Source organism: Corapipo altera, unplaced genomic scaffold, assembly GCF_003945725.1.
Source record: "Corapipo altera isolate COAL_440 unplaced genomic scaffold, ASM394572v1 0, whole genome shotgun sequence".
Lineage (NCBI taxonomy): Eukaryota > Metazoa > Chordata > Aves > Passeriformes > Pipridae > Corapipo > Corapipo altera.
Window position 1 is genome coordinate 59,943,170 of NW_020884872.1, and position 26,241 is coordinate 59,969,410.

Consider the following 26,241-nt stretch of genomic DNA (forward strand, 5'->3'; position numbering starts at 1 on the left):
TGTAATAAAAGCAGTGATTAAATTAGACCGGATTTGAGAAGGGATCTGCTGAACAGGTGTCTGAGGGACCTAAGTTGTGGTTTTTTGCAAAGACATTTCCCACTGAAATCAAAGAGAAGGTCTGTTGTAAAAGAAGAGACTTTGCCCTGGATTGCCCACTATGACTGTTGCACAACAAGGAAGTACTGATGTGGGTGCAGCTCTACAAAGAGAAAATTCTTGTATTTTCCTGTTTCCCAAGGGGAAATTGCTAAATAAGTGCAACTTTACTGTATGACATAGAAATAGTTTCTCTCCTCTAAAATGTAGACAATGAGTCTAAGTTATTTTTTCAGATGAAGAACTCTACATAGATCAAGAGAAGGTATTTTTATTTAGCATTAATTATGGTTTGATTAGGAATAAAAATGTAGGTCCCCATTGTCTCTGTGAGGTCATGTGAAAACACACATCCTGGAGAAAATACCAGAGCAACTGATTAACTATTATTACTTAGCCAATATTTGCTTCCTATCTTGGAACTGCCTTTTAAGCATAAAAGAAAAACCGTTGAGAAATTGTTGTGCTCTGTGGGTGATTTGCAGTACCAGCCTCTAGAAGGAACAGAGAACAGGTTTTTCTCCTGATCAGATATCAGGCTGGAAACTCACAGGCTGTCTTTGCTGACAGCACAAAGCTGCCTACAAAACTTCACTTGTTTGCTACACAGTGGAGCCTGTGAGTGTGGCCATGTGTGCTGCAAGGTTTCCCTCTCTGTAGGCAACAGGATTCCTGGTGCCCTAGCAAGGCCAGCGGGTTTGTAAGTGCCATAGCCAGCTGCCTTCAGGCAGTTTGTAGGCTGCCAAGGAGTTTTTGCATGGATGGGGCATGGAGCATGCTACTCATCTGGAGTGTTCACACATACAGATGCTAAATGCATTCACCCCTGGGAACGATGCTTGATCCTCAGGAAAAGTGGCCTGTTTGTATGCTGCGCAGAGCATGTTCCTTTGCATCGAGCTGGGTGGTTTCTCTTGTATCCACATGATGAAACACTTGTCATTATAGGTGTCTTCTTGGCCCATTGGTGCTAGGATGCAACCATTACTTTTCTGTGTGAGTTTGTGTAGTTTTGTTTGGTTTGGTTTTTTTCTTTTCATTTTTGTTTGGAGCACCAGAAATAACCTGAAGTATGGCTTGAAGCCCATCAGAGTGGTATTTCCACAGAAGGGCTTATGTTAGGAGTTGAAAGACTGGTTAGGATGAGGCAAGATTGATAAGGAACAAAACCTCATCCATGACACCTTCTGGAATTGATGTGTTTCCAGAACTTCCCTCAGTTTTGTATGGAGATTAGCTGGTTCATTTCACAAAACAGTCTGGGAAGAAAGTGGCAATTATGCAATATCACAACCTGAGAGTAAACTGGAAATTAACTTGGTGGGCAGCATAGGCTTACTGGTTGTCTGCAACGTGTATGTGCGCGTTTGTACCTGAAATCTGCTCTGTTGGGGCTGATGTGTTTTTCCTATGGTGCAAAGAATATTTCATAGCCTACAGCTGCTCTGACATGAACCACTCTGTTTGTCTTGCACTGGAGCTCAGGGCTTGAGCCCTGACTGTACTTACAGTTTTGGTTTCTCCATTCCCTGGACAGCACTGTGATTTACCCAAGGAAAGCAGATCACTGTAACCTGGGAGGAAGAAGCTTGGATTAATTTTCTTGCTCTAACAGTATGGCTCTGTTTCTTTTTGCTTTTACATTATCACATGCCTTCCAGGTCTTGTCTATCTTACATTGAATTATTAGCCATGAAATCCTCCAGTAGAGATGCAGCTTCTGCTGTGAAAAAATGTTTTTGCAAGAACTTATTATATCCTTACCCTGCAAGATGCTTCTTCCAACCTTGTGAGTCTGCCAGGAGGCTTATGCTTATGCAAAGCTGTGGTAAAAACGTGTTACCCCAATGGACTTGACTCCTCTGAAGAGTTTTCTAGTACGGATTTGCCCTAAGCCTCATCTTTTTCATTGCCACCTGGAGCTGATAGTGCTGTGGTAACACAAGAAAGTCTTAAGAGTTCCTTACCAGGGAGCTGAGTTTCATATGAGGTAGCACTGCTACTCAGAAATACTGCTGCTCCTGCCTTTACCTCTGCCCACCAACATTGAAAGGGAATAAGGGTCTCCTAATCACTTTCTTCACGTAGACACAACTACAGCCTTTTGTTGCTGACCTAATAGAAGAACTCAGTCTGACAAAATGAAGAAGGAAAAGGAAAATGCTATTTTGGTCATGGTCATGTTTTGGTCTAGGGACTTCTTGACTTTTACAAGTGCACAAACATGGCTATTCCCTTAGTCCTGACTAGAACCTTCCTTCCAAACACCAAGCTCATTTTCCCAGTGATCCACAGAACCTGGGAAACTTTAATTTCTTTTGCACCAGATGGAGGCTTGCAGCTGACCCTACCAAGGTAGTAGCTTGTTGGAAGTGAGGAGTTTCCATGGTGGGTTGGGTGCCTTGGGAACTGCAGGCAGCTCACTGCTTGTTGTACAGCAGTGCAACACAGCTGGGGAATGTGGGGGGCATACTAATTCTGTGTGGCCTTTTTTCATCTCTCTGGATCAGTGCTCTAGAGACAGGACAGTGAATCATTGTGATCAGGTGGCATGTAGCTCCATGAAAAGAGTGCAGCTAAGTAAGCATTGATGGGTACATGGTGTTAATACATGAGCAAACATTAATGGGTACATAGTGTTAATATATGATAAGTATGACTGCTGGGACGGAAATGGGAGATAGTCTGTGTCTCACCTGTACTATGTGAGAATAAAGGGAACTGAAAAGCTGTAGAGACCCCTGTGTATTTTACTTATTGGCAAAGGTCTGCTGGCCTTTGGAAAAAAGGGAACATGGTTCTGCTGTGTGAACAGTCTAGCCTGACCCGCTCTCTTCTCTGTACATATAATAAGTAATAAATACCACCAAGACCTGTATTGTCTACATAACTTTGAAGGAATCTATAAGAATTTTTATGATTGAGTCACTGTAAGGGAAATATCTGTCTACCTGTCATAGCAAATAAGCATCTGATGTTCTGCATAACCAAGATTAAAATCAGACAGTGTACTGTATGGGAACGGTATCCTGTTAGAAAATTGGACATAACTAATTTATGATGGTAACTTGTGTTCTTTGTACGTTAGTAATTTGGCACCTGTTATTATATGAGTTTATGACATCACTTACTTATCCAAAAACTAAAAAAATATCATGCAAGTTCCTTAAGGTTTGGTTGGGGAAATCCCCAGACTCTACTATAAAACAAATCCTTTCTCCCTTTGCTGTCACATCTGCTGGCTGAGAAGATGAAGTGCACACAGGTGGCTGTGCTGCTCCTCATGCAAAGCGTGAGTGCTCTGGCTGGAACAACGACAGCAACTGAAGCGGTAAGATGGGGCTCTCATAACCTGAACTTTGGTGCCTTCTTGTATTCTCACGTAGGTTGCTGAAAATTCTTTCAAGGTTGCTGGAAAATTATGAGATCTCTGCATCATTTTAAGAATGGAGAAAGTTTAAAGTATTCCTTCATCCTCCCCCCCAAATAATATATAGGGACTGGGTAATAAACGTAAAAGTGAGGCACGGGTTTAAAGTCAGAGTCAAATTCTGCCTTTGGTTAGATGAGTGCAACTCCCAGTGAGGATCCAAGTTGGATATTAAATGCTCTGTGTAGCTTCTAATTAATTAGCAAGGGCTTATAGCAGGAATAGATCCACATCTTTGATGTGGAAGGAGTTGGGAGGTGGGAGCTTTCCCAGTTTCATGATTGCTGTCATGCTCTGAGACAGGCAAATGAAAGCCATGTTGTGTGGTTTTTGTCGGGTGCTCTCCCTCTTCCTCAAAATACTGTATCTGGTTGGGCAAGAGAGAAATTCAAAGCAGATCAAATCAATCAGAAAAAATACCACAACAACTCCAAACCAAAGGTAACATCAAATTCAGTGAGGGAGGTAGAAGAGGAAACTTTGAAAAATGTTTTTTTAAAGAAAAAAATTACAGTAGTGAAAGATCATTTTGATTTTGTACTGTCTTTTTTTTTTTTTTAATTTAAAACTGGGCTTCAATTATTAAAAAAAAAATGTTTGTGAATAGTTTAAAAGGTCTTTCAAATGAAACAAAGCATTTTGGGTTTTTTTGACCCAAAATAACTGCTTTTTGGTATTTGTTAGTTAAAATTGGGGAAAAAACATTTTGGCTCCCTATGACTCTTTCTGATTTATCTAGTTTAGTCACCAACCAGAAAATTCCTGTGTGCCCCTAGTTATATTTTTTGAAGTTTGAGAGTGCTGTGGATGCAGGCAGTGAAGTCAGCATCTCCTGGGAAGGTGTTTTTATCCACTCCAGGAATGAAGAGTTGCAAAAGTCAAGATGGAGGTGTAAATATATGTTGATAAGCTGAGGATAGAAAGCTTCATAGGGAAGAAATTCCTCCTCAGTCTGCTTAGCTTTAAGCTAGTCCTCGGTTTGCGTAATTTACACAATTTGTGATGCTCCTCTGCCCAAACACTCTTAATTGCTACTAGCTGCCCCCTGTCGTGTACAGTGTAATCACGGAAGCACACAAATGCCTGTTCAAGTGGATTTATTTGACAAACTGTCCCACAAAGCTTGTTTACACTGTGCCACTCAATAGATCTGCCCTTTGCTGGCCATTTGGATTTCTCCACCATTCCCTGGTTCAGGACTACGGTTCCAGCTGGGATTTGAAAAATGCAGAAATCTCTAGCAGAGAGTGTCCTGTTGCAAGAGAAGCCCATTTGGTGTTCTGTCTATGACACCATTTGACATTGAGGGTGTCTTGCTCCAGTTTCCAGTCTGCCAGAGATTTTGGCAAGACCCTGTTACGGTTGACAGTGTGCTGCACCACAGCAATGCACCGTGCTCTGCACACTGTGTGAGGATGAGGCAACCCACAGTACAGGTGACAGCTGCTCTCCTTGCTGTGGCAGGAAGGCAGACATCTGCCACAGATGAAAGTTAAAGTAGATGTATATAGTCTTACTACCTAAAAGGTTCCCAAGGTGGACCTGGTTGTATCCTTGGCAGTGTGGTGTCTTTCCCCAGCACTCCCTCCCCACAGTGGGATGCTGTCACCTCCATGGTGCTAGTAGCAGAGTGGGACACGTTCCCCAGCCATCACAGCTCACACCCTGACAACCTGGTGTGAAAGGTGCAGTGAGTCCTGTGCTGAGAGGCTGGAGCATGAGCTGGGTGGTGAGGTGCAGACATCCCTGCTGGGAGGACAATATTCTCTGGATTTATGGCAGAGGGGCGTGGTGCTATCTTTTTAGACTGCCATACAATCTGCCAGGGCTCAGAGCCCCAGCTCCCGCCTCCTGGACTGGCTGAGTGTCCCCTGCCTTGCACTGGTCACAGAGCTTTTTTTCAAGAAGAGGTGTATGTGAAGTGACACTCTGCCCACAGAAACTGTTGCCTCAGCAGCAGATCAGAAAAGCCAATTAATTTTACAGTTGCGGGGGATGGCTCCCATAATAAAAAAAGTGCTTTGGAGCAGCAGGATGGGGCCTAACTGGTGGGGAAGGGATGGTGTCATATGCAGGAAATCACACTGAAAAAAATCTTTCCTTTTCTTTTCAGACCACTCATCTCTATACAACGCTTCCATACCTGACTCAGCCTAGGAATATGAATGGCACACTGCACACTCCACCAAAGGTATAACCATTACTGTGCTTCAACAAAGTCCAGAAAAGAACAAATTTAGGAACTTGTGTCCCATTCTTTAAATGCTACACAGTCACTCAGAGGCTTAACCTTGATACATATAAGCCAGTTAGTCTGTCTGGGAAAAGCATTTATATGTTGTGTATCCAGTATTTTAGGAAGTAGTGAATTTCCAAAATCTTCACTACTTGCTACGATGGCATTCAATGCCTTAAGTCACATCGAAAGCTTTGGCATTAACCTTGTAACTACAGAACTGGACCCCAGAAATGAAGCAGATGGGGCCCTGGGGATTTGATGGCAATGTGCCAAACAATTTGGTGATTAGTCTCCCTGGAGGAAGTCTTCTCTCATAAATTAGAACAGGGCCTTGAAACTATTTGCTGAGGAGTACCCATTTCTGGTTGCTGGGATTCAGAAAATCTCGATTCTCACTGTTCTACTTCATTAATATATTATCAGCTATTTGCTGATAGAGGGAGCCAAATTTGGTTTCTGTGCCTTCTGGTACAGTGCTTAAGTCCACGGCCTGCAGATTTCGATGTTTGGTTTCTTTCCCTCTCTCTGTCAGTGACTGATAATATGTTTGCTTTGCAACAGATTCAGTGGGTTACACTTGCTCTGAATGGTCCTGCAAGCTAGTGTCATAAAGAGAGTTTGTTCAAAGAACAGCTCCAGATTACATTGGAGATGGTAGACAGCTTGACAGCAGACCTTTCTTGTCTAGGCTAGCAAAGTATGGCACCTGGGATGTGTGGAGGGACCTCTTCTGAAACAGTTAAGTCTCTGACTCCCGTAGAGCATTTAGAAAGTTAAATGGAGTCAGGAGTCTCTCTCTCTGAGTCCGACTAGCAGGACCCAAGTCTTATCCATCTCCTTGCCCAGCTGAGGTGGCTTCTGTTCCCGCCATGGTCTCTGTACCTATCATGTGGTTTCTGTGGATCCCATTCTCTGTCTTAGGATGAGCAAATAGCTGATTCAGAATTGTGAATGTCACTAGGATAGAGTGACAAATTTCCTGGTTTTCAGAAAATTGAGTAACTGCTGGCTCCTACTCCCTTTCTTAATTTGAAGGGATGTGGAGAAGGAACATTTCTTGTACCTTCAAATATGTATATCTAACAGTTTAATTTTACAGGGTGAAAGTTGCTGTCAAGTCCTTGCTGTAGGCTAGGACAGTTCACTGTCTTTTAAGCATTCTGTATAAATTATTAAACTTTAAAAAACATACAACTCCATCAAAAGTAGCACACTTTCTCACGCATTTTTCTACAGGGTGAAGGAAGACATTTTTGTTACAATTGTCATTTGACTGGTATTATATTTTGATTGAAGCACTTACTGACTGAAGGGGCTTTTAACTAAACGTGCCTCTTGGTCTTGTCAGCATCATGATCCCAGTGTCTGTAATGTTAATGGAAGAATGGAAGCAGTTCTGTCTGCTCAGGTTTACTCTTTTGGAAAAACTGTCTCTTGACTTAGATATAAGCTGCACTTACTGCAGTGAAGCTCTGCCTTCAACTCAAGGCTCCCTCCTAACACAAATGTCAAAAGATAATGATTGTTTTTCATAGAGAGGTTAAAAACATGAGTTGGAGTTTTTTTGGGAGATCATCTGAATACATTTATGAATTTTTTTTAGCACATGAAATAAGCAGGATAAATCTAGAAAACTTACTGCTATATACAGTAAAGACTGTAGTTTATAGCAGAGTGTACAATGTATACAAAGGTGTAGCACACACTGTGCTATACTATGTATAGTACACTCTCTCTTGTAGACATATGCACATATTTGTGTTATACACAGAAGGAACAGAATACAATATCTTCCACATAAAAATTAGCATGCCAGTGTGCAACAGTCTTAAAGCAGGTCCCACACACTCACTAAGCCACATTTATTTCTTCTTTTGGTTCCCCTCCATCTGTTTCTTTTGTTATTGCTGAGTAACTTGCCATCCCAATCATGCCCATACACAGAGGACTCAGAGATGCAGAAACACCTGACTTAGGAACTTATTTTTCATATTTTCATATTTTACAAACTTGTAGCCACATCTTCAAAAATAGTTGGAAATTTAGACATAATATGTAGTGTGTTCTCAGTGGGATTTTCAGAAATGCTTTGGTAACCTACCTGGCAGGGAAATCACTGGAAGTTATGTGCTGGGACATTCTGGAATGCTTCTTTTCATGTTAAATGTCTTCTGCACTCTGCCTATGAGTGAAATTTTAAGACCTGTGGTGCTTGAACAACACAGATAACATGACTTTTCATGCTTTCTTTCAAAATGAGATGCATGCTGTTTGTTGTGACTGCAGTAAAGAGGTTGCCAGAAGTGTGAACTGGGATCATTCCTGCTTGCTGCTGTTCTCTTTTTGGGCTCAAAGATCAAGACAGCTTTGCTGCTGGCCATCACTGTGTGTTCTGCTCTGGTTTGTTGGTGAGGATGTTAGTTGAAATCACTGTGAAAAAGCAAGAGAAGAAGTGCTGAAATGTCAGCTTTCAGGACATAGTTTTGTTGTTTGCTTATTTAAGAGGGAGAGAAAAAGAGAAAACACATGAATAACAGTGGTATTTCTGCAAGGCAGGAGGACAGATTATAGAATGAGTCTGTAGAAAGAGTAAGTCTGTAGCTTTAAAATATGCAGCTGCCTTGAAGTGTGTGCTAGAATATTTTAAAGTAACATCAAATATCTTTATTAAGAAATTTGTGATAGGTTTATGAATTGGGAAACATTTTGTGAGCAAACAAAAAAGAACTGCTCCAAACATACTCAGTATTCAGCCCAGTATTTATAGAATACAGTGTGCTTTGACTGTAAATTATGGCAAGATCATGAATTGCCAGCCTTGACCTTTTCATACCTCATACACATTGCTCCAGTGATGATGCTTTGAGCATGCAGACAGCTGGGACAAGGCAATTCATGCTAATGGCATGGCCAATAGCTTTGCCAGCTATTCACAAAAATGGATGGGTGGGCTGTGATGTGTGGGTGTTACGAGCAATATTTTGTAGGAAAATAAGAACCTCAACCTTAGGCCAAACCTGCATATTTAATTCATCACCTTTCAGTGGTGTATAATTAAATATACGTCTGTTTGCTGTGGCTGGTTGAGAAACTTCAAATGAAAGATTTTTTTTTTCAAAACTTTCCCTGTTACTAGTTCTACTTTGGTGCTTTCATCTCTATGGATAGAAATGACTAGATGATTTGATCAATTTAGATTAACAGAATAGTAAATATAAGACATAAATTACTAAATTACTATTTTCCTGCTGCTGCCTGCTTTTCTATCTGCTGGAAAAGTTATTTCATTATGTTAGGAACATTGTCCATAAGACTGGGAAAGTCAGGACTATTGTAGGCCTCTGTTTTTCCAATGGTAAAATCTTTACAGCAGTATTTGACTATTTTCAGAGAGATTTGTAACGCTGAGTCATAAAAATTGCTAGATATTTTAAGTTCTTTGGAAGAAAAAGGTGAAAGTTGGCTAGTAATGAAGTTATTGATCTCATGATTGTCGCAACTCATATTAGTGCCAGACATTATTAGGTACTGATTCTAGAGAAGAATATTAACACTTTTTTTCTTACCAATTTGTTATTGCAGCTCTTTGCCAATGTATCCGGCTCTGTGGATGATGAGGGAACTTGCCAATGCTCTGTGTACCTACCGGATACCACCTTTCCAGTGCAGAAGGCCGAGCAATTGGAAATTATAGCCACAACACTCTCGAAGAAATTTGAGACAGAGCTTTCTAAAGTAAGGTGTTCTTTTCTCTTAAAAATAACAGTTGCATCTTTCCTGAAAAATGGTTGCCTGTGAAAAAGTACAGCAGTCAGCACTTTTCTGTGGTGTGTCTTTCAAACCATGGGAAACTGGGCTCTGTAAGAACAAGGAGAAAGGTGATTAAATCTCTAATCTTTGACACTGTAGCATGTCATACATTTGAATATCCTCCTGTCTCTTTTCTAGGCCTTTGCAGCTAGAGACATATGGTATTTTTTGGAAGAATGATTATGTTTTTCCTCTTTTGGCTCAGTTTTATTAGTTTGTGATTGCTACATGATGCTATAGGAAGCCAAGCCTCCTGCTCTTTCATGTGTTATTATTTGTATCAAGCCAGCCAGATTGTAGGAAGGCAATGAAGGAAAAGAGGAGAAAGGTCTCCACAGGCCAGAGTGAAGAAGTAGGTGAATATTTGCCCCTTCACTGCTTCTTCTCTCACAGATAAAAAAATAATAAAAAAACCCCATAAAAACCAAATATCTTCCTTGTCAACATCTGAAGCTGTAACAGTGAGACTGCTGAATTATGCATTTCTGTTGAAGACAAACATACCTTACACTGCTTTGGCTGCTTGTTTCATGAATTGAGATCCATTTTTTTTGAGGAACTCAGGCAAACCTACACATGTTGGAGTGCACTGGGTGAACTGCGTGTGAAGACCGAACTCTGCCTTTTATTTTTTATAGTGAATAAATATTCAGGATTCAGATTAGGTGCCCAGCAGAAAGTGTTTTCTTCAGAAACCAAGCATCTTAAGAAATGAAGTGTCCTTGAATTAATCAGCAGAAAAGGCAAAGCATTAAATTATAAATTCTAATCATTAATATTCATAACCCTCCTCTGGTATAATCAAGAACATAAGAAGTTATGCATAAAAAACACAACAACAGGCATGGGATCCTGTGGTAAGATCTTTCAGTTCAAACTGTGTGTTTTGAAAGAACTGGAGCTAACAGTGTAAAACATTCAGCTGTCAGCAGGCATATGAAGGACAATTTGACAGAAGTCCCGCTGCCTTCAAGCACAGGAATTACCTGATCCCTTGCAGCATGGAGGTGTAGCTCAGAGTTAATGAGCCATGAAAATCACTGAGATTTCAGATCCCCATACGGTTCCCACTGTGGTCATTTGAAGCTAACTGCATTGGAACAGGATCAGGGGCATGATTCCCAGCCAAAAAATTGGCATGATTCTTCAAGGTGCTTGTATACCACCTTTCCCAGTCACTTGTCCTGGCGTGACCAATCTCTTACCAGTACTGTCCTCAGAATGGTGCATGCTTCCTTTATCTGAGTGCCATACAGGTACGCAGAGCATCTCAAGTGCTGCTTGACCCCTCCATGTGGACAGTCTCAGATATCCTTTGAATTCAGACATCATGCTTATACATAAACATAGGTTGCTATAGATACCTAAAATTAGGTGTATGGATTTGTACCTGAAACTCACCTCTAAATTCACGGCAAGCTGAATCCCTACCCTAGACATTAATGTCTAGGTTGCCAGTCGGTGTCAGCTGGTGACAACTGTGTTGTCATCCTTCAGTGCCCAGCAGTGTACCACAGTGTAGACAATGACCTTGACTTTCAGTTCTCACTGCAGACAGAGAAAATTCTTGACCGTACTCAGGATTCACTGAATTTCATCCTGTCGAGACCAATCTGCCAAGCAGTGTTACAATGCAGCAAGTTGAAGTGTGACATATACTTCGGTGTGATATGGGCAAAGAGACACTTTGGGTCAGAAATTAAAATGAACAGATTGTGTTTTGGTGTAACTTTATGCGTGCAAGATTTCTCAGTTATAATGTTGTGGATTTTTTTGTAGAAAGAAGAGAGCTGTTGAGCATGGTCCTATTGATATCTGAACTTAAGTACTCTGAGATCTTGTGATGCATCCCCATGCTCAAAATTCTTCATGTTTCCCATATGGAAAGAATCCTCCTTATGCAATTCTGCATATTACTTTAGTCATGATAATACTCATAGAGAGAAGGAAATAACGAAACGGAGGAAAGCCAAGCATTCAATATTGATCACTATTAGAAATGATCCTGAGCAAATTCCTAGGGAATCTCGTTCAGACACAACCCAGCCTCACCACAGCAGTGTGAATTTCTACTGAATGCTTCCTTTTCTGACTCTGAGAATCCATGCTTTAGTTGCTCTTCTGAAACACCCTTTGAAGCTCATGGAAACTTTTCCTGGGTAAGAGCTGCAGGATTGGACCCTCTTAAGGATGCTTTCCATGCGCTAGAAGTCCCAGAAAAACAGCCTGATTGACTCATTAACCTTTTGCCTGATTGTTGGTTAATTCAAAAAGCAAGGGGGTCCTTTTATAGAATCAGCAGGCAAGGAAGCTTGCAGATAAAGAGATGCTCTCATGTGCCAAGTGAGTACAAACCATAGGCTGAAAATACCAGACTAATTTTTCCTCTGTCACATCAACCTTTGCCAGCATAATTATGATTACAGAAGAAAATTAACCTTTTAAAGCAAAGTGGTAATTGGCTGCTCCTCTCAATAGAAAAGGGGGAAGGACACCTCCATAACAGGGATGGATCAGTACATGGTCACAAGGAGACAAAATGCCTTTCAGAATATGGCTCACAATGGCCACAACATCCTCACATAACCAAAACAGGAGGCAAAAGCATGCTTGCCCTCTGCTTTGCAAAACCGATTAACCTGTAATGGAATTCTTCTCTGTCTCAGGAGGCAGACTGCCAGCCTTGCTCATTATGGACCTACAGAGTGCAAGCCTGCCCAAAGTTAGTGTCCTGGGCTAAGTGATTTCATAAAGTGGCTGGTTTTGTCATTTCTTTCTTATCTTCTCTCAGTCCTCCCACATTTTGTCTTTTACATCTTCATCCTGCACCTTTGTTCCCCCTTCTGTACTCTTCAAACGCATACTGGAGAAGTGTCTTTTTGCATGCTGCAAAACTTGTTTTGATAAATACCAGTTGCAGGTAAATGACACAGTAAATGAGCATTGCAGATTTTTCCTGCCCTTTTCATTACATGAAGGTGACTATGCTTGGAAAGGAGGAAAAAAACTGAAACTGAGGATTTTTTTCCTCTATATATACCTCAGATGACTCCCTTCCCTTCCTATAAAGGGCTAACACAGGCCCTATGCACTCATCATACCCTACTTTAGGCTTTATGATAAATGTGACTGCAATCAGTACTAGTTATTGGACTGTATCCTTAAATATAAGATATGCACAAAATTTCTGTGCCAGCCTGTCAAGAGACAATACCCAGTCCCTAGCAGGGAGATGCAGTAGAAGAGCAGGGATTACAAGCTGCTTAAATCTATCTGCCAATAAAAGAACAACATCATGTTCTTTTTTCAACTGATATTTCTAAAGTATGGAAACTCCTAAACCAGATCTGAGCAGGTGGTGATTTCCAGGCAGGACATTGCTATGCTTGACATATGTACTGGATTTGTCTGAAAAAGCAGTATAGAGCTGTTAGAGCAGCACTGCTGAGAAAATTTTATTTGTCCAATAATTCGCCAGGGGAGATATTAGCTTAAGTTCGTTGTGATGCTGGTGTGGCCCTGCAAGTGATGGTGCTAGTTCAGGCTCAGATGTACTCTGCTGGATGGTGTTGACATGTCCTTAAATGAACCTAGATGGTTGACTGAGTGAAAATCCACTAATATGGGAGGAGAACTTCGGGTCTGTGTCCTGCAGCATTCTGCAATCAGTGCTGAAATAACTATGTATGCCTTGTTCCAGCCCTCAGCATTTTGACCAGGCTCTGAGGACCCTGGAGAAAACTTCACATTCGTGGGTTTCTCACTAATGAATAACCAATACTAATTCCAGCAGCATGTTTATTTCAGTGGTTTGTGGATTTGTATCACATTATTATTACCAGCATTACTGTGAAAAATGTTATTAATACCTAGAGAGGTTTCCTAATACCTCTATGATATACATAGCTTCACCTCTATGATATACATCACTTCACACAGCACTGCCATGTTGTTCAAACATGGGCTTGCTTTGTATTTCTCGGACTGCACTAATATATTCTTTCTTTTTTGTTGTTGTGCAAACTCTAGACACACATTGACATTTGAAAAGTTTTTTTTGAAGATCTCTTTCAACTCCAAACTGATTTTGGTGATCATTGAAAGTGTGAGGTCCAACTACCTATGGTTTTTCCAAGAGCATTGTTTGGTTCTTCTTACTGTTCCCTACCAAACAGATGACAGTGACATCTAGGAAAAAGGATCCCAGTTCTTGGCACTGTTGCCAGTCAGTTACAAGGAACTAGGTCTAAGTCTTGGTAGGCTATTATATTTTATTCTTAATTGCAATAAACAGCTTGAAGTTACCCTGGCTTGACCTGGGAGATCTAGAACATCCAGTGCTATTAGTCAGGGTGCTACAGCTTGTGGAGACAGTTTCAAGCAGCTCAAAGTCTGGCTGCTTCTTTAGAACAGAAGACCTGTTTCAAACTTTGATTTAAATATATGGAACTAAGCAACCTGTTTTTGGTGTATACTATGTATGTGCATGCATAGGTTTTGTAGTGGGTTCCTTAAGATTTATAATGTAGTTGTGCCACTACTGAAAATTATATTTTGAACAGAGGATCTACTCTTACACTTCTTCTCCTTAATTCACATCACTAAATAACTTATGAACTCAGTGGATCCTTTCTGCCCTTCACGAATTTCCATGCCATGAGCTCCCATACCTCCTCTTTGGTACACAAGGATCCAATCAAAACTGAGAGGAATTATTTGATAAATATGGTTTTTTGGGGTCCCAATCTCAAGGGCTGGTGCCAGAACAGAAAAATGGAGGATTCATGGTCTTTACACCATGAGAGTCTTTGATGACATTTCAGAGACAATAGGGATAAATACTGACTTTTATTTAATATTAAGATAATGTGAAAATACTTGAAAATAAAATCTTTCAGCTGAAGAAATAATAGTTATGGAAACAACAGTGCTCTAAAGAGAGGCACACATACCATCTCAGAGTATAAATACGGAGTTATTAGTGCAACAAACTAATTATATTTATGCTTCTTATTTTTTATGATATAATGATATTGACTTAAGGGAAAAGAGACATGACTTTTATGAAGCTTATGAGAGAGAAATTATGTCTCTTTACCGAAGTGTTAAATTTTGAGGAACTAACATTTCTAAGGGAAGTCTCAAATCCATATCATATTCTTAACATTCTACATCACAATGCTTGTGCTGTGACCTTTACCTTCGCAGATATATGTGTGAAAACATATTTATCTGGACAACTGCTTAATGGTTCAAAGACTGAAAAGGCCGCTATATAAATTACTTTAGCTAAAGCCCGCAATACATTTTACACTTTCACTTAAATGAGATTTGATTTTTAACACTGTGTTCAAACATTTTCCCTGTCTAAAGACAAACATCAAACCAGTATTGCCAATGTTTGACACAATTCGAATGTACACAGGGTAAAGTCCTATTTGGATTCAGAGTTAATAGGAAATGAAGCTTAAAAGCTTGGGAATCCTTTGTGGCATTTTCTAGCCTCCTCTGGTTGCTTTTGAGAGATAATACACTGCATATTTCCTAATAAAATTTTCACCAACAGAAGTTCTTGGCATACTGAGGATAAAATTAGCTTACAGAGACAATATTGGCAAAGAATTAAAAAAATGGAAGACTGTGAATAATATTCTGCCTTCAGTTATCCCCAGGCATTCCTGAGGGGATTCTGTGAAACTGCCAACAATAAGTGAGAGTTAAATTTCACATTTTTATGTATGTCATGAGAATTTCATTTATGTAGTTTATGTGAAGAATATATATGTCAAGTATGTGGAAGCAATGCATAGGGTACTCAGAAATATAATAAAGATGTCAAACAGGCTTGTCTTATTTGCTAACCTGGACTTAAATATGTATCTCTTTTTTCTTTCTTTAAGGTTAAAGAGTACTCAAAAAGGATCGAACTGTATCAGCAGCAAATTCTTAATCTAACCATCAGAGTGCAGCATATGGAGGGGCACAGTATATCCTACACAGAACTGGACTTCCAGTTACTGAAAGTGGAAATCAGTGACCTAGAGAAACTGGTCACTCAGCTGAAACCCAGCCTTGCTGGAAGCAATGTCATCATTGAGCAAATATATTTGGAGGTATTGCCAAAGACTTAATTAGCCACAGAGGGTTCAAATATACAGATAGTCTATTCTCTCTTCAGTGTTTAGGTTGAGGAAAGGTAGCCTGTCTCTACTGCAGCCGGTGGAATTATTTTAGCATTTCACCAACATAAATTAAAAGAAAACTTGACCTTAAATGTATTAAAAAGTCTTATTCCTTGATAAGAAAAGATAAGCACAGAAAAGTAAAGAAACCCAAAACCAAATGGAGACCACTCCATTTTTGCAGAGTATCTGCCCAAATGTTAACAGTGTTGTGTAGTGTTAAGCACACAAGCTGATGAAATTACTATAATGAATATTAATTTACAGACCCCCATGCTTGAAAGCCTCTGTGCTTTAATTCAGATAATTAAAAAATCAGCTTCTGGTTGCTAGGGTAGTGGCCCAATCAATATGAAATCAAGAAGTGGGAAAGACTATCACCTTCTCAGCTGACTATAAATCACATTTTCAAAACTGTAGTTAATCACTCACCTAGAGAGAATAATTACTTCAGATGGATAGTGAAATATCACTTTCTCCATTGTCCTCTAGATCATCAAGCAGGTGATTAAAACCATTATTTATCTTTGCAAATAAAATTTCCAGATACTTTTGTAAGGCCGGAATAAGTACTTTCTATATTTAATAGCTAGTACTTGCCTATGCCTTACTGGCTATTTTTTTACTAAGTATAAAATAACACTATATTTTTGCATTCTGTTATACAACTTAGTCTTATAGCATTTCCTTGTGTTCACATGCCTCTGCTGGAAATGTCAAGTTGAGGCTGGTAGGATAAGGCCTATTCTTGGGATATTTTTTAAAACCTTTTTCTGTAGTGCCTTCTGTGTTGTGATCAACCCTGCCTGCAAATACCTGTACAATAAAGTTGACATCAAGCTTGTTCTGCTTCTTTCCCCTCTAGATCACAAATCTGACTATACTGGTAAATGAACTAGAATCACTGGACAAAAACAATGTCCTTGCAATTCGTCGACAAATTACGACCCTGCAGAAACGACTGAAAGAGTGTGAAGAGAATGCAAACAAAACTACAGTACCCCCTTATTTCCCACCAGGTAAGCATATGACATAAGAAATAGCATAATACATAGTTAGAACAGTAAATGCAGAGGTTTCCCTTTGTTAATATTAAATACAATTGTAAAGATAACCCTTAGCTGTCTTGAGTAGACAGTTCCTACTGTTTCAGCAACTGATTCAAACGGAAAATGAAGGCAGGAGTCAAGCTCTTATAGACACAGTAGCTGTTTTCAACTGGAAAAAGTTGTAATCTTCCTCTCACCTATAGTGCAAAAAGCAAATCTGTACCCCTCTTCTCTTTTTTCCAAAACAATTACCTGTGGGAAAATATGGGTTTTGTTCTAACCAGTTTTGATTTTTAATAGTTTCTGTGAAAGTGACCTGTGACATGGCAATATTGCTCTAATGCTGCTTGGGAAATGTGTGAGCAACAGTTGATATACAAAAGCTGTTGGCATGTAAACTCTGGAAGTTAACCTTGCATGAAGATTACTTTTGCTTCACAGGCAAAAGATTCTTCTAAAACAGAATGTCCAGAGATTTGGAGGGAAATTCTGGTCTCAGGGAAGCAAGTGGGAGCTGTATTACTGCTTTCAGTGGAAGTAGGATTTTACAATTTTCTTAACCAGGAAAGGTTATATTCTGGGGCCTGGATCAGTGGCTCCCAGAGTGCGGTTCATATAATGGTGTCAACAGTCACAAGGTGTGTGGTAATTAGTTTTTAACCAGAATAACTTTTGTCTTGACATTGTATTCAGTTTGAAAAAGCACACTGTGAGTGAATCACAGTCTGAGAAATTTTGAGAGTCAGATATGATACACTGGAGAAGACCATTCAGGAAACACTAGTTTAGATATGCCAGCTCAAGCATCCCACTTGCTAAGAGACAAGAGGATTTATCAAACTGTGTTGATCCCCTGAGTGTTTTATACACAGGAGGTTCCTTTTGGCAGAGTATTGTAAGAGCAAAAGTGCTGTGTTGTATACAATACACAGGGGAAGAATCTTGCTTTTTCACATAAGCTGGTTAGCAGTCGGCTAGAGGAGTCTATAAAAAGGACAAGTAGTGTCCTGCTTGCAAGGAGCACAGATTTGCACCTATCAGCATTTACCTTCCATCACCTTGAGGTCAGCTAATTCAAACATCTCATTGGAAAGGTGAGAGGCAGAAATACAAGCTTCTCTTAGGGTGAGCAGCTCCTCATTGGGGCTTCATGGTGGTGCAGGCAGTTGCTGCTTTTCTCTGACAGAATGTACGAGTAACACCTTGTCTGGGAATCAGGCAGTAGACAAAGCCAAAACAAAAACCTGTATTAAAAAATTTCAAAGCCCTTCTCTGCTCCTTAAGGAAGGGCTTAAAATGTTTCAATGGAAAAAAAACTACATGAAAGGCATCTCACTGATTTATTGAGGGTGATGGTGTGTGGAAAGAAACAACCTTGTTCTCTTCAAGCCTACAGCAAACCTTTGTTTTGGTGAGAAAGTACTGAGCTTTGGAACAAGAATACTGTTTCCTTCCACGAGTGAAGAAGGAAAGGGCTGTTTTAGGTCTGGGTGGTTGGTGTGTCTGGGGGACATAGCAGCTTTCACTAAGTGGGAAAGGGAGGACAACACTTCACAGTGCAGCTTCATGCAGAGATAGGCAAGTGGTGTCTAGAGCAGGATGATAACTCTGGGATGGCTAAATGTAACTGCAAGGAATTGTGTAATAGAACTATTTACCATTGTTTCTCAGGGCATGGTAGGGAGATGGATAGAGTTTGCCTGGGACCAAAATGATATTGCTTTAGCATTGTCTTATTCCCAACTGGTGTGCCAGCTAGCTCATGCACTCTTGCATTGTAGCAGAAATAACCAAGGAGGTCAAAATCCTACCTGATATAACAGCTTCCAAAGACTTAACTAGCACTGACGTCAGTTGAGGACAGCCTCTGGTGTTGTCTGTGAGTTTGTCTTCTGTTCACAGCAACAGGAACCTGGGAGGGGTTCCTGTGTGCATGAGCATATTGTCACGGGCTCCTTAAGGATGAGGGCGACCTTTAGGGTAGTCTCTGAGGCTGGCACAAAGGACTGGCAGAGAAATTGCTGCAGGCTGGCAAGTTTTCTTTGTGATGGGAGATACCAGCTCTACAGATAACCCAGGTGTTATGTAGGCTCAGATCCTTGCTAACCCACTCAGGACTAGTATATAGCATAAGCATAGACTTTGTGTGACTGATGGGGAGAAACTCTCATCTGTGCAGAGAACTTTGTAGAGCAACTACATGTCCTGCAGACTGTATCTGAAAACACACAGAAGTAGTAAGATGTGATTGCTTAGGATGATGAAGTAAGTATCTAGGAGGGCTGCATTTTCTAGTTGGTTATTTTGAAGTCTTGGCATGGATGCTCACACCTAGACCTCTGAAGCTCTCTAGCACTCATTTATATGTTTGAACACAATTTCTATATGTTTTCTCTGCAAGCTTGAATGCCTTGAATTTCTGCCAAACCACTTGGCCTTGCCCTGCTTTTAGTTCATATTATATTTATAAAGTTTGTATTAAACTGACTCTTTGTCCTGTTTTCAGACTGCTTTTTCATTCCCCCTTCATCCTCTCCCCTGCATGTCCTGGGTAGGCAATGTGAACTAGAGAGACCTTGGCTAATCCCTAAACTGTCTAAGATTATGAGTCTAAAGGCAAGTTTAATTAAAGCTTCTTGCTTTGCATTGCTGTAGTACGCATCCCCTCTGACTCTGTCCCCCAAGGCTTTTGCTGCTGTATTTCTCAGAGTGAGCAGGCCTGTTCTCAAGCAACATAACAGAAACAAATCACTTTTTTCTATTTGCCCTGCCCTCTGACTGGAGAGGTGGGTGTTGAGTGTTGAGTATAGTTAATCATTCCCCTCATCATCACTGGCTTTCCTATCTGCAATGGTTCCTGGTATCTCGCTCCTCACCACTCCAGTGGGAAGAAATATTTATCCATTTGTTTTCTTTTGTGCAGATCTCATGTGGCTGCATTGGGTAGGTATAGAGAGGAAAGACCTCAGGATGGTTCTTTGAGTACTGCAGAAGATTTTATGTCACATCTCACTGAAATAATCTGAGAGAGGGAGCGGGGAGAAGTGAGTCAGGTGAAACTCAAAGGTAAAATAGAAAGAAAAGAAAAAAGGAGCAACGTTGGTTTTTTTTCTGGCTTTTGTACACTCAGAAATTAAGGATTTCAAGCTACTGGTGAATACGTCTCAGCAGGAGGAAAACCTGAAGTAGCCTAATGCTGAAACTCTATTAGAGTCTTACAGTGATTTCAATTTACCTATGACCCAAGTTTTCTGTGTTTTTTGAGTAATTTGGGTTGTGTTTTGAACTGAATACATCCATCCACAAAGAGAGAGGTATGCCTAGATGTGAAGGAGCAAGATTCAGGATAGGAACAGTTCCAGGCATGGAGGAAGATATACAGCAATTGACAGGACTTTATTATATGGACTTTACAGTTTTTATGTGCTTATAAATATACACATTGTATGTTGCCCCTATATTTATATTTCCCAGGCGTGCCAAGGCATGCCTGCTTCCCTGCTCCCTGCTGCCCCGCTCCCCTCTCTGATTGGCCGGAGAAGCTGCAGAGAGGAGGAAGCCACCATTCGCCCTTTCCTTCCCCGGCTCCTCCCACATTCCTCCTCCTTTTGCGTGTGTCCCTATCCCAATTTGTTCCCCTGTTTTCTGTCTCATGCTCCACCCCATGTTCTGGCACTTTCCCCACCTGAACTGATAAAAAAATCCCCTGCACGCCTCAATAAAAGATTCCATCTGCATCCCTACCTTGTCTCCGGATCCATCCGTGCTGTGTCACGGCCCCATCCCCCCTCGGATCGTGGCACCTAGAGGCAACAGAAAAGAGTTGGCCAGTCTTTCTCTCCAGGACTTCCTGAACTGCCCCTGGAGACACATACATTTCTCCACTGGCAGTGAAGGGAGCTGAGCTAAGGGATCAGAACTTATAGTTGCTTTAAGGCAGGTTAGATGAACTCCAGCCCTCCCTCCACCTCATCTGCTGTTACAGGTTGCCAACACAGGTCTTCTTTGACAGCTGTCAGCCTGTATCTGTGCCCCATGATACTGGTGAATGACTGGAGTGTCTTTGTCTTCTTATGTCAGTGAGACAGTAGGAGACAGGATGAACCCTTCCCTTAGAGCTCTGTCTTCTGTATCTCAAGTCCTAGTAAGGCTGGTAACAGCTCACATATCTGGATGCAGTGGTTCATCTGATGGGACAGGAGTGTGTGCATCTGGTGCTTGGGAGCATGTGTGAGAATATAGAACCATCCTGCTTCTGGTCTCTGTGCCCCTCGTGGGAGTTCCTTTAAATGTGAGTCCCACCTTGTTTCATGATCTTTGGTTTGATAGGCCAACTGTGGTCCCTTCTCTTCTGCAATCAGATGCAGCTGCTTGGTGGGAGGAGGCTGCTGGAATATTTTCCTGTATTGTTGGAGTGAGAAGCTGAAGTGCTCTGCCAGTGCTTCATAGTGAAGTCAAATGAGACCCAACAGGATGTGTCTTACATTCAGTTCTGCAGCCTGTTAGCCAAGCAATTCAGACTCACTCCAGTCCTGACAATTAGGAACAGTCAGTTCCCCTTCTGATAAATCAGAAGGATTAGGAGACAGCTGAGCTGAGGTACTGGTTCTTTGTGTAGGGAGGAGAAGTATGCGTGTATGTACCTATGTCAGTCCTTCCCTTGTCTATTTGCTACATTAGCATGAAGCAGAGGAAGGCAAAAATACCACGGCATCATTTATCAGTGGCCCAAAATGGTGGAGAAAGAAGTTAAAAATCTGAAAGTTTGAATAATGCATATGGATTTATTTCAAGTACCTTCTAATATTTACAAAATTATATGACACTTTGTTTCCTTTGAGCATTTTTTCCCCACAAGATCCAGACACGGAGGCAAGTTTAGATTAAATAAACAACAATGAATTCTTCTGAACCTGTGCAAAAGACAGATCACCACTGACTATCACAGGGGTTTAAAAAACAAAAAAAATTATGGGAGAATTTTTTCAAGGAATCAAAATCAAGCACATTCTCTATAGAAACTGCAGACAATTTTTGATGTCATTAAAACGGAACACGCTTCTAACTTTATTTTAATAATTCATTATTTCATAAATAAAAACCAAACAAGTGTTCAGCAGAGAGATCTCTTTAAGGGGAGAAATAATAATTTATTATTTCTTTTGTAAAAAAAGGTCTCTCTGCTGAACACACGTTTGTTTTTTATTTATGAAACAATGTATGAATTATTAAAATAAATCTGGAATTGTGTTCTGCTTAATGGCATGAAAAATTGTTTGAGGTCGCATATAGATGAGCTTAGCAGTGCTCCACTACCTGCAAGCTTCGGTGCTATAGTTTTCTAAACAAATGAAGAGTTTTAGAGCATAAACCATAAATGGTTTTTAATAACCATTTAATTCTGAGATAAGTTTATTGTGATTTAAGCACAGTAATATATTCAATAGGTCACCAGCTTTAAAGAAGTCCTCATGCCAGAGTTATACATAATAGAGATATAAGAAAAAAACAGTTTCAATTGATTTATGAAGTTGGCAGACTGCAAACCGTTTTGCTGCCTTAGCTTTCTTCCTTTGCATGAGCTGAGGTATAAGCACCTCCAAATGCTGGTATCTGTGCCAAGTGCTGAGGCCACATTACCAGACATACTACTGCCATTTCCAGAGATACAGCCTGGACGGCCATACAGCAGTGCCTGCCTTGTGTGCTATATTTGGAAATGAGATTTCTGCTCCAGGGCCTCATCCTTTGTAAAGCACTTAAGTGAATGCTTAAATGCTCATCTGCTCTGAGCCAGGAATGCTGATTTGTGTCAATTCTTGGTGGTACAAAGAGAAGCAGTATTCAACTAGGGTCATGCCATGTTTCAGCTGCAAGGATCTCAGGACACAAAAGGGTCTGGGGGAGGAGATGGGATTGTTTACGATTCATGTCACCCTCTCTGCCATCAGCTGGACACTCAGTGATGAAGAGCTGCTCTCATGGGCAATACTGACTCCAAGGAAGTTGCCAACATGGCCTGGGGACACAGGGATTTAGCTCAGCATAGTGATTAATATAAAACAGCTCCTCATCTTCCTCACAGATGTTGAGAGGAGGCTGCAGGTGAGTCGCCTGTCCCTCAGGTCACAGTCCTTAGCACAAGACTGCACAAAACTATGAAGAATGAAGATGTAAAGTAGGGGAAGCAAAGAAATACTGCATTTTGATTGAAAAAGAAGACATGAAGAGCGTCACTGCCCAAATTGACTTTACACATTGGCACAAATGTTACCCACTTGCTTGGACATTACTAACACTCAGAATACAGGTTTCCTTGTCCCAGAGGCACAGCACCTTTCTCCTGGGCAAAACAGAAGAGGTTTCTCTGCATTTGCAACAGTCCATTTTTTTAACCAAATATCTTGTTTCCCAGTGTTTTTCCAAGTACAGTACTTCATATTGGTCTGTCTCTATGTTTCCTTCTATCTGTGGAATGGACTGTGATGTCTTTGAGAACAAAATGTCTCCTAGGTTTTTTCTATCTATGGCTTTAGGAAATTCCAGTTCTTCTCCATAAGTATTGTCTGGCCTTGCTTAGGGATGGTCAGCTTTGAGGACAAAAGGTAAATTCTTTCTCTGTTATTTCTCTTTCTTCTTTGTGATAAGACAGAAATTATTTATATGCCAGACATGACTTCATATGACTGAGCTTATGAGCCATTCTTTTCGTAGAAGCTGTAAGAAAATGCATGGTTCCCATGTAAAGTATTAAAGCCTCAAAAGATAATCTTGACTTTCGTCATTGACACCATAGCTGGCAGTGCATGGATTTCCTGTGTTGAGGGAGTTTTTATTAACATCAAACAATTGTGGTCATTAATTTATTCATTAATTGATGCGGGAGACTTGGGTCTATTCATGTTATACTCCATCTTTAATAAGAAAGACTGTCTGGTGTCTAGCGTGCCCTAATGAACTGAGAAACATTGAAATACCACTAAGCTTGTGAGCTGGTACCAATCACTTGACATCTCTGTCTCCATTACCTCAGGGGAACACACTCTTACAAAGAAAAATCTGGGACACTTTTGTGGCAGTAGTAAAAAAAGCTGATATTAACATTTGGAAAAGCGCATGCTGGTTTTTGCCAGTGGCAGCTTCAGACTCATCAGCAGCCCATGAACACTTCTGAGTGCAGGATTTTTACCATCAGTGACTTATAATACTGAGAGTTTGTCAGGAAACAGGAAAGTCACTAATTCACCATAAGTAAAAGGAAACTATTTCTTGTATTTAAATTAAAATTTCCATGATCCTGAAAATGGTTTTGCTGTTGATATGTGTTAAACAAAGCTGTTCTGGTTCAGCTTGAAGTCGTATTTTTTTTCCAAGTCACCTCACATGAAAACTCAGAGTAATATCAGTCTACATTTCCTGGGCTGTGATTGTTACTGTCTGCAGATTTCTTTGAGGGCCTGAGGTAGAAGGCATGATGTGGCTGTGACACACTGTTGTAAAGCTGTGATTCTGACAGCAGAATGCTAATCTGAAATGTGACTCTGGAATTACTGCTGCTGCTGCTCCTTTCTTCCTCTTTTTTCCCCATTGCCCAAACTTTTGGTTCCATTGAGGTAGAAAATAACCTAAAATGCTTCTGAACTTGTATTTTCCAAGGGATCTCCTAGTGTATCAGGCTGGCCAACATCAAATGGGTAGAAATAGAAATCTGTCCCTTGTATGGAACAGCACAGTGAGCACTTATTTTCTTATTCTTCAAATAACTGTAATGATATGTACTCTGTTTTCTATTGTTAAATTTTTTGAGTCGACTTGGAACACTGAGTGCCATTCCGTTGCTGACCTTAGCCCAAAAGGAACCTTTTACACATGAAGCTATTAATTTATGTCTGTGTTTTGTCACAAAGCTAATCTCTAGTAAGCCCAGTCTAGAGGCTATGGTCTGCAAAACCTCTCTCCTGGTAATGACATTTGGAAAATCTGTTTGCTTTTTTTTTCTCTTTAATTGCAGGTACCTGCATTCACCGTGGACTGCTGAATGTTAGCCAGCCCTATCTGGTAAAGCTGAACTGGAGAGGATTTTCCTACAAATATGGCTCCTGGGGTAGAGATTACTCTCCCTCTAATCCAGAGAACGAAGTCTATTGGGTTGCACCATTGAACACAGATGGGAGATACTTGGAATACTACAGAATTTATAATTCCTTTGATAATTTGCTGCTGTTTGAACCCATGTATGAAAGTAGAATAACCTATGGGGAAGGAAGTGGTGCTGCTCTTTATAATAACTATTTGTACTATCATGCTTATAGTTCAAGATATATGGTGAAGCATGATATAAAAACAAACACACAGGTTTTGAGGAAGGAGCTTCCAGGTGCTGCTATTGGTAACCGTTTCTCCTATGCAGGTGTAGCATGGCAAGACATAGATTTTGCTGTGGATGAAAGTGGGTTATGGGTAATATATTCAACAGAAAATAATGTAGGCAACATTGTGATTAGCAAACTCAATGAGACCACACTTGATGTGCTAAATACTTGGCAGACAAGACAGTACAAACCATCTGTTTCCAATGCTTTCATGTTATGTGGTGTTCTTTATGCCACAAGGCCACTGAACACTAAGAAAGAGGAGATCTTCTACATGTATGACACGAGTACTGGCCAAGAAGATAGAATTAGTATCATTATGGATAAAAAGTTAGATACAATCCAGAGTATTGATTATAACCCCACGGATCAGAGACTGCATGTTTACAATGATGGTTACCTTGTAAGCTATGATGTGACCTTTCAGCCTTAGTACCCTAGTGATATATGCATGTGATAAAACTGGCAGCAGCTAAAATGAGAGACCCATTATGCCTTTAAACAGTGCTATTGCTAGTTTAGAGTTCATCTGGTCTGATGTACTGTGTCTTTGGGTGTCGTATAGTTGCTTATACTCTTTAAAGGGATTGACTGCTCTATTTGTTGCTAGTATTGCTGGCAGTGTTTGGCACTGCTGGGTTCTTTAGGTTTTGATTGGTGTTTATGGATGCTCAGTGCTTTACAATTGTCCTGCCTCTGAGGGTTGCTTTTGTGTATAGATTTAGTGCATCTTGTTTGCAGAAATAGCTGGGCACAGTCTGTCTATTGACAAAGAAGCTAGTTACCCACTGGTTTGCATTTGTCAGAGTAACACAGGCAAGGCACTCAGAAACTGAGAATGAATTTCCACTTATCTTCATCAGAGTGAAATAAGGCCCCTTCTGTCCCACTCTGCTTCATCTAATAATTTCTTGTGTCTAAACCTGGTCTTACGAATGTCTTACTACAATTCAGTCATGTACTCCATTTTCCTGGCAGTACAAAGCAAGAGACACTGTTTTCCTTTTCTTTATGCTCTTATAAGTTGATGCAAATCCTTCCATTGACTTTATTGGCCACA

The 26,241-nt window shown here is 40.5% G+C and overlaps 1 protein-coding gene across 1 annotated transcript; it reads left to right on the forward strand.

The window, feature by feature from the left end:
* The first annotated feature begins 3,326 nt into the window (after window positions 1-3,326).
* On the forward strand, window positions 3,327-26,241 carry OLFM4 (olfactomedin 4). Its single transcript, XM_027639545.1, has 6 exons — window positions 3,327-3,430; window positions 5,643-5,720; window positions 9,351-9,503; window positions 15,479-15,691; window positions 16,626-16,779; window positions 24,821-26,241. The coding sequence occupies exons 1-6, from the start codon at window positions 3,350-3,352 to the stop codon at window positions 25,612-25,614; spliced, it is 1,473 nt and encodes a 490-aa protein (XP_027495346.1). The 5' UTR covers window positions 3,327-3,349; the 3' UTR covers window positions 25,615-26,241.

Excerpts from the sequence above, each read along its gene's own strand:
- OLFM4 (XM_027639545.1), top strand. The coding sequence starts at position 3,350 with ATGAAGTGCACACAGGTGGCTGTGCTGCTCCTCATGCAAAGCGTGAGT. Across the intron at positions 5,721-9,350 it reads CACTGCACACTCCACCAAAG|CTCTTTGCCAATGTATCCGG; the intron begins GTATAACCATTA and ends TTGTTATTGCAG. Across the intron at positions 16,780-24,820 it reads ACCCCCTTATTTCCCACCAG|GTACCTGCATTCACCGTGGA; the intron begins GTAAGCATATGA and ends CTTTAATTGCAG.